Raw genomic sequence first — 8,449 nt, 5'->3', positions numbered from 1 at the left:
TCGTAGATCTTTTGTCATATCACATTAGCTGACGACACAAAACTGGCCAGCCTGCAGGACATGAAGGAACACAATGGTCCAGTCTTAGATGACTTTGTCAAGTGCAATGATTCACATTTGAATCCATTTGCAAAAATGTTCGCTTTGTCATTATGAGGTATTGTGTGTAGATTGATGGCAAACATTTAGTTTTTATCCATTTTAAGTATATAACACAACACAATGTGGAAGGGGGTCTTCTGAAGCCACTGTACAAAAAAGGCCAACAAAGACTATTTTCTTAACCAGTTCTTGAGGAAAGGCAGCTGAATGCCAGATCACGGCGGTATATTCACCTTGTTTCATCTGGTTCTCCTCTTCACAAGAGCACCGTTTGATAAGAAAACAGACTCTGGAAAATGTCTATTGTTGTCAAATATAATGTCCTAATCAAGCACTTCTCTGGTGATGCTCTGTCAGGCTTGTAATGCAGCCATCTTCAGTTGTTTTGAGGTATTTTTGCCTAAAATCTAATCACCAGGAAATTAAATGCTTTTTCAATTTGATTTAAATCTGAATACTTGGCTAGTCAAGACTTTCCACTTTTTGGCCCTGAAAAACACCTTTATTAATATGGCAGTATGTTTTGGGTCATCTTACTGTATGATGAAGCGTCAATGAATTTGGAGCCATTTGTTTTACTCAAACAAGATGTTTTTGTACACTTCAGAAGACATTCAACATTCTGTATCATCAATTAAAACAAGTAAGCCAATTCTAGTGGCAGCTATACATGCCCAAACCATAACACCTCCTCCACCATGTTTCACGGGTGAGGTGGTATTCTGGTAATCCTGGAGAGATCCTTAACCCTAACCCTAACCCTAACCCTTGCAATCACTCTGGTACATGATAATATTTGTCTTATCTGTCCACTAGAGCTTTTTTCAGACCTCTGCATGCTTTTTAGCTACTTTTTAGTTAACTGTAACCTGACCATCCTTTTTGAGGATAACTAGTGTTTTGCACCTTGCAGTGAAGCTCCTGTAGTTCAGCTGGTGACGTATTCTGTGGATGGTAGTCTCTGACACATTCACGCCTGCTTCCTGGAGAGTGTTTCTGAACTGCGGGACGGGGGGCGTTGTTTTGGGGGGTTTCTTAATTATGGTGAGCATTCTTCGGTCATCCAATGTAGAAGTCTTCCATGGCTTACCGCCCGTTTTAAATTGCTGAGCTCAACAGTGTTTTTTTTTATTTTGGCAAGCCTAAGGTTTTGGCTATGTTTTTGACGGGTTTTTTTTTCAGATTGTTTCGCCTAATAATGGCTTGCTTGATCTTCATTGACACCTCTTTGGTCCTCATGTTGACAGACATCAATAGCAGACTCCAAAGGCAAACGTAAAGCCTAGAATAAATACTAGATATTGACAGCTCTCTTATGCCTGCACAAATTATGTGACGGAACACACCTGACTAACCAGAAACTCCTCTCAAGCCAATTGTCCCATTATTGTTGGTGCCCTGTAATAGGGGGACCATGTATAAAATGGTTGTCATTTCTAAATGGTGAAACCATTATGTACACAAATACCATTAAATTAAAGCTGATAATGTTTATCCTCATAGTAATTGTTTTTACTTTGTTAAACTTTTGGAGTAAATAGCCAAAAGAAGAAAAAATGCTTCACTGTCCCATTACTTACCTATTGCTTACTTACTTATATTACTTAGATATCTGTTCTGTATTGAATTATTGAGGGTTAGGGTTAGGGTTAGGGTTAGGGTTTTTAAATTGATCCTGAAAGTAAGCAACCATTTTCAGCTTTCCAGAGTGTTGCTTTTTCCTGGTTTATGATAGTAAGTAAGTTTACCATGGTTCACCAAACTGTGAGTATCTATCTGTATCTGTAGGTTGTATTTGTCTACATGTATATGGAACAGAAACACTTAAGACGACCAGGTAAGTGAGACCAAAAGATCAATTCTTGGTAAGTCCCTAACCCAGACATTATGTTATTTTTACTCATGGTCACTGATGCCAAAACTACACCAACACCAAACCGAGAGCGTACCATGATAGTTCTGTGAAAACAGTTTCAGGGTTCTGCACCAAGATCAAGACAAGATGCACTGCCACAAACGTTGATCTGCAGACAAAATAGGCTATATACTGTACACTTCATAACAGGAGGCTATATTCTTGAAACCTCAATAACTAATCTGCATTTTAAAGAATTTGACGTAGCCTACCTGCATGACATCAACAATTGCTGTTTATCAACACTGTTTATCTTTTTTTAATACAAGCCTAAAATACGGTACTGAAGCTTTCAATGTGTGCATGGTGATTTTTGCAATTTCCCTACTTGATTTGTGATTATTTGTGAATTTATATTTGATATTATGTACTTATTTCTCTGCATCTACGCAGAGTAAAATAGACTCGGAGCATAAAACTATGCTTTTCCATGTGGTCTAGCCTGTCTCATACAGTAGGTCACAGTTAATTGTTAAACTGCGGATCATGGTGACGTAATGATGCTGTGACGGCGTTGGTATAGTCTGGGCCTAAGAGCCAATGGCAAACTTGACTTCTGTACCCCAGTAGAGGGGCGTGGCTTCAGATTTCTGGGATTTTAACGCTTCCGGTGTGAGTACCTATAACGAGAAACGCTGGGGTGGCAACTACTAATTACCTTTTCAGCTCAGTCCTTAAAACCTGTGTCTAAATAGCTGTGGGATAGCTATATAGCTTTGAGCAAAAAGGTGACTGGGGAGGCACATGGTTACCAATCACTTGAATGAAACAGCCTGAGTGGATTTTAATCTCAATCTCTTTCTTTCTTTATCTTTTGCTCTGTCTTTCTTTCTCTCTTTCTCTCTTTCACCATCTTTGTAGCACACACACACACACACACACATACACACACACACACACACACACACACACACACACACACACACACACACACACACACACACACTTATCTTAATGCTCTTTGCCTGGTTTCATACACTCTCAAAGCAGCCTTCATCTCACTGCTAGCCACCATTCTTTTAAGAATTACGTCTTAATTCAAGCAATGATGAACAGTTCTATGGCAAGTGGTACAGTATACACTCACTAAACACTTTATTAGGAACACCTGTACATCTTCTCATGGTGGAGGTGGTGTAATGGTGTGGGGAATGTTTTCTTGGCACACTTTGGTCCTGTTAATACCAATCAATCATCACTTGAATGCCACAGCCTATTTGAGTATTGTTGCTGACCATGTGCATCCCTTCATGGCCACAATTTACCCATCTTCTAATGGCTACTTCCAGCATGATAATGCACCATGTCACAAAGCAAAAGTCATCTCAAACTGGTTTCATGAACATGACAATGAGTTCAGTGTTCTACAGTGGCCTTCCCAGTCACCGGATATGAATCCAATCCACCTTTGGGATGTGGTAGAACAGGAGATTCACAGCTTGAAAGTGCAATCATGTCATCATGGACCAGAATTTCAAAGGAATTTTTTCCAACATCTTGTGGAATCAATGCCATGAAGAATTGAGGCTGTTTTGAGAGCAAAGGGAGGCCCTACCCAGTATTAGTATAGTGTTCCTAATAAAGTGTTTGGTGAGTGTACATTCAGATAGGTATGGCAACTACAACAAAAAAACTTCCTCATGCTTCATGTGTCTGGCCACAAACTCAATTGTATACAGTTTTAAGAATAAGGAGGGATGATGGGATGGATAGAATTGATTATGTTTTAATAAGTTTGCTTGTTCTTTTTAGGTTAAAAAGGGTTTGAACCAAAAACACATGTGCACGTTTGTTTTTATGCATACTGTAGCTGGCCTCTAACCTTGCCCTGTGTTATATTTGGTTACTGGACATTGTTTTAGTATTGGTGCACTCCGAATAGATATTTACATTATGTACATTTTTATAAAACATTTTTACCAAAAACTTTTTTTTTTTCACTTGTGTTACGTAGATGTTCCTGTTCACTTTTTAGGTAAAAGCTTGGTCATCAATCCTGTCAGACCCTTTTTTATATTTGTGAATCAAAATGGATGATGCCCACTTACTGTGTGTGTGTGTGTGTGTGTGTGTGTGTGTGTGTGTGTGTGTGTGTGTGTGTGTGTGTATGTGTGTGTGTGTGTGTGTGTGTGCGTGTGTGTGTGCGTGCGTGCGTGCGTGTGTGTGTGTGTGTACCTTCTCATTATCATCATATTTCTTGACTGTGACGTCCCAAACACTGAGAAGAATCTGTGGTCGGTAGGTATTTCTATGTAGCCACACAAATACATTTCTTTTCTACCATTTCAAGACAATTTAATTATGAAATTCATGACCAGTCTTAGCAGTGCTGTCCCTGGCCAACTAGCCTTGACAATGAATGTAGACAATGAATTGTTGTGTTATAGACTCAATTTTAAACTGATTAAATTAAAAGAATTTTCCATCAATCCACACACAATACCCCAGAATGACAAAGCGAAAACTGTTTTTTAGAGATTTCAGTAAATTTATTAAAATTGAAATACAGAAATACCTCATGTACATAAGTATTAAGACCCTTTGCTATGACACTCTTAAAATTAGCTAAAATGCAAAAATGTCATCAACAAATCACTCAATAAGTTGAATTGAGTCCATCTTAATGCCCAGTGCAGTTTCCGCACCATCTCTCATGTGAAGAATAGTGGTAGCTGCATCAAGTTATGGGTATGTTTGTCACTGGCAGGGACTGGGGAGTTAGGGTTAGGATCAAGAGAAAAATATGAAATTTGCTGAGTTGGTAGTGATATCCTAATCTACACAGTGTGTAATTGAGACCCTATAAAAAATGAAGATATTAATTCCAAAATTACATGAACTATTATCCTTGCATTAAGATGGACTCAATTCAACTCATTGAGTGATTTGTCGATGACCTTTTTGCATTTCAGCTAATCTTAAGTGTCATAGCAAAGGGTCTGAATACTTATGTACATGAGGTATTTCTGTATTTCAATTTTAATACATTTACTGAAATTAAAAAAAAACGGTTTTCGCTTTGTCATTCAGGCACATTGTGTGTGGATTTTAATTTAATCCATTTGAAATTGAGTTTAAAACACAACAAAATGTAGAAAAAGTGAAGGGGTCTGAATACTTTCCAAAGGCACTGTACATTTTTGATTGACCAGTAATTCTCAAGTATACTCAATAAATGTCATGATGGTCATCAGGGGATGAGCACATATTGGTGAAGAGGCAAAAACACAAGAACTACAAAGATTATGAAAAATGTAATATATACTGTACACACGTTTTACTGATGCAATTCATGTGAACTGTGATAAAGCAGTGTGTTTTGTGGGATTTGAGTGTCAAAGTGGTTGCATCGTTGACATGAGTGAATCCATTTCAAATACTGTGTGTTGTTAAGCATTATAGGCCAAAGGCAATCATAAAGCTCAATCTCCCAGTCTTGGCAGTAGAGGCTTAGTACCAGAAAACACCTGCTTCTGTAGGAAAATGAAGTGCTCATAAATTATCTTGAGACATCCACATATGATAGATATAATATCACCTTCTAAATCTAACACATATCAAAAAATTGTCCCAACAATGTACATGGTAACCAAAGCTAGCAGGAAAATATTTAATAATGCCACTTGAAAATGATCTTGAAATAATCCATATCACTTTTGTTGAACAGACATCCCACTTTGAAACCCTGTCTATTTGATATGTCTGGGTGGGTCTGTCATGTCCACACGTGTATGTGTATACAGGGCAAGACGTCCAGTGGGTGGTGCTCAGTCGGGCTCCCTGCTCTTGTCTTTGTGCAGGTGCAGTTCTTCCATCTTCTCCAGCAGGAAGGACACAGGCATGGAGGAGCCCCGGGCTCTCTGGGGCACAGCACAACCCTGCGAAAAGCAATGGGGGAGAGGCTGTAACTCAACAGATTAGCTTTATTTTGCTAATCCTAATTTAACGCTTATGAGCCAGGGGTCAGCAAAGATTGTTACGGTCTTACCTTCTCCGTTGGCGAACCATGTGAGTTTGGGTGGTCTCCCCTCTTTTCCACTTTTTCTGGCATCCAAACCCCTGGGTCTGTCTGAGTGGACCGGTCGGAAAGAGTTGAATCTCCTGCATCATGTTTTATAGTGGAATTGCCCCTGTTGTGCTCTGCTTCATTACCTTGGGGGAAGACAAAGGTGTCCTCCTCAGAACCTGATTGGATACACAAATAAACAAGGTACAGTAAATCATTTTAGCACAAGAGCAGGGAGTATAAGAGCAGTTTTCATTGGTGATGGTGCTGATAGAGGATGACTTACTCCAGCTATTCCCCTTGGTCCTGAAGTCAGGGGCCGGGGTGCAGGGACAGGAGCCTCCAGACACTTTGTGTTTCTTCATGCACTCCATCCCCACCAGGTCTTTACAGTGCCTGTGACAGTTTACTCCGCAGTCTTAGACATGGAAGGATGGAAAGAGAGAGAGAGAGAGAACGATCAGAGATGATAGCATAGACACAAGGTCGTCCCCTCATTTCACATTTCTACAAAACCCTATTAGAGTGAGGCATGATATCAACACATTTACTATGTCTTCTTATCATGTGAAAGTGACTACATGTATTGCTCTTGGGCATGGAATATACAGTATATCTGAGTTATTAGATTATTGTGGTTATGCTGTTTCTTGAAATTTTAAATACCGATTAGTCATCTTACCTTTACAGTGGTAGCCTTGCTTTATGACTCCCCACAACTACAAGAGAGCAGACATAGTAGGGTAGGTATTAGAAGAGTACAGGAGAGTATCAGACAATACCACAACCAGAGAAATTACATAGCCTTTACACTACATTTAAACCTAGAAATGAATACCCACAAAGCCTCCGCAGGTGTCACAAAAGGTGGGCCGTTTGTAGGTGGTTTCATGGAAGTTATGCACGTTGTTGAAGTTAAAGCCCAGTTTGGCGCACACAGACATCCCCCTCATGAAATAGGAAGTAATTTCCTCACGACTGATTTCCCCCTCCCTGGAGTGGAAGGAGGTTGAGAGAGTAAGGGTCAAAGTTAGTGATAGATTGTGGTTTCCTCTTTTGTTTCTTCATCCATGTCACGCTCCTGTTGTAGTGTCATACACCTTTTTTAATGTGTCTGCCACTCCAGAGATTTCACTCTTAAATATATGTAAGCCTGTGACAAGTAGAGGCCTTTAATTTGTCAGCTTTAGCTTCCTCACCTGTCACTTTCATGAGTGCAGAAGGAAAAAGGGAAGTTGGCTGCTATTTTTTCAAAATCTTCCAGGGAGATGTAGCCATCCTGGTTCAGGTCGTAGTTCTTCATGATGGACTGCAGGGGGCAACAGCATCATTGTACATTTTATATCTGAGACACCGCAGGCCCTGGTAGTTCTGCTTTAGACTGCACAGTAATAAGGAAGTGAAAAACAGAAACTCATGCAGACAGAGTTACATACTCACATCCACCATCTGTTTGACATGTTTAGAAATGGTGTCAGGATCTAGCCTTGGGGTGACCCCTGACCCCCACTCTGCCACAACAGGTGCTTTAACTGGAGCTATGGGCTGAGGCCAGAAAGAGAATGGGCGGGGGGAAGCATAAAAGACGGCACACGTAAAAACATCCACCACATAACACGTCTCTGTAACGTCACAATGTCTTATTGTGGTTTCCTTTGATGTATTTCAGCACTGAGTATGTGCTTTTGCTCTGAACTGTAGGCTACACCCACAGGGTGTGTAAATGTCCTTGCGTGTGTGAAAAGAGGTCAAGATAAAGATATGGCAGATAGTGAGAGATAAAGATGAACAGTTTGTCAGCCCTTAGAGACAGAACACACAGAGTAGGACATGTAGGTCTCCATTAACCTGAATCTTGGGGTTCTTGGGTTCCTTGGTGTAAGAGAGCTCATATATCTCATCCTCTGTGTAGTACAGGTCTAGGGACAGCTGTAGATGAGGAGGGAGGAGAGACACATTCAAGAGGTGAACTATGGCTGTGAATACACTACACCCCTTTCATACTTACATAACCATCAACAAACAACAAACTCAGGGCCCTTCCCTCACTCTGACCGTAAGCAGATGCAGCAGGTCCTTGTTGGCCTCAAAAGGTGGGGTACAGCTGTGGATGGCCAACAGGTCACTGATGTTGCTGTATAGGTGCTGCAGCTTGCCCAAGTTGATCTTGTCCTCCTCTAGGTAGTCTGGCAGGGCCTCATTCAGAGAGATTAGGTCCTTCAGATGCACGCCCAGGATGGGCACCTTAAAGCCACTGCACTCACTGTATACCCGCCGATAGTTACTGTAGTTACTGCAGGACGACAGCAGCTCTGTCATCTCACTCAGAGCCTGCCAGAGGACAAGGGTAACAGGACACCACTCTTGATCTGGTTTGCTCTTCAGAAGTATGTTACAATTTGTTTCTCAAGTGTATACATTTTAAG

General features: G+C 40.6%; 1 protein-coding gene across 2 annotated transcripts in view; it reads right to left on the bottom strand.

Moving 5' to 3' along the window:
* Positions 1 to 5,258: 5,258 nt before the first annotated feature.
* rasgrp4 (RAS guanyl releasing protein 4) overlaps positions 5,259 to 8,449 on the bottom strand; it is a 19,010-nt gene continuing 15,819 nt past the window's right edge. For both annotated transcript variants that reach the window (XM_083695844.1, XM_083695843.1), the window contains 9 exons: positions 8,079 to 8,354; positions 7,872 to 7,952; positions 7,464 to 7,568; positions 7,223 to 7,332; positions 6,866 to 7,016; positions 6,706 to 6,742; positions 6,310 to 6,441; positions 6,006 to 6,202; positions 5,259 to 5,895 (listed from right to left, as the gene is read on the bottom strand). In XM_083695844.1, the coding sequence (XP_083551970.1) occupies positions 5,785 to 5,895; positions 6,006 to 6,202; positions 6,310 to 6,441; positions 6,706 to 6,742; positions 6,866 to 7,016; positions 7,223 to 7,332; positions 7,464 to 7,568; positions 7,872 to 7,952; positions 8,079 to 8,354 (1,200 nt within the window). In that variant the 3' untranslated portion in view covers positions 5,259 to 5,784. The remainder of the gene's footprint in view (positions 5,896 to 6,005; positions 6,203 to 6,309; positions 6,442 to 6,705; positions 6,743 to 6,865; positions 7,017 to 7,222; positions 7,333 to 7,463; positions 7,569 to 7,871; positions 7,953 to 8,078; positions 8,355 to 8,449) is intronic.

This window comes from Argentina silus (assembly GCF_951799395.1).
Source record: "Argentina silus genome assembly, chromosome: X".
Taxonomy (NCBI): Eukaryota; Metazoa; Chordata; class Actinopteri; order Argentiniformes; family Argentinidae; genus Argentina; species Argentina silus.
Note: the sequence above shows the minus strand (reverse complement) of the source record. Positions and strands in the feature narration are given on the sequence as shown.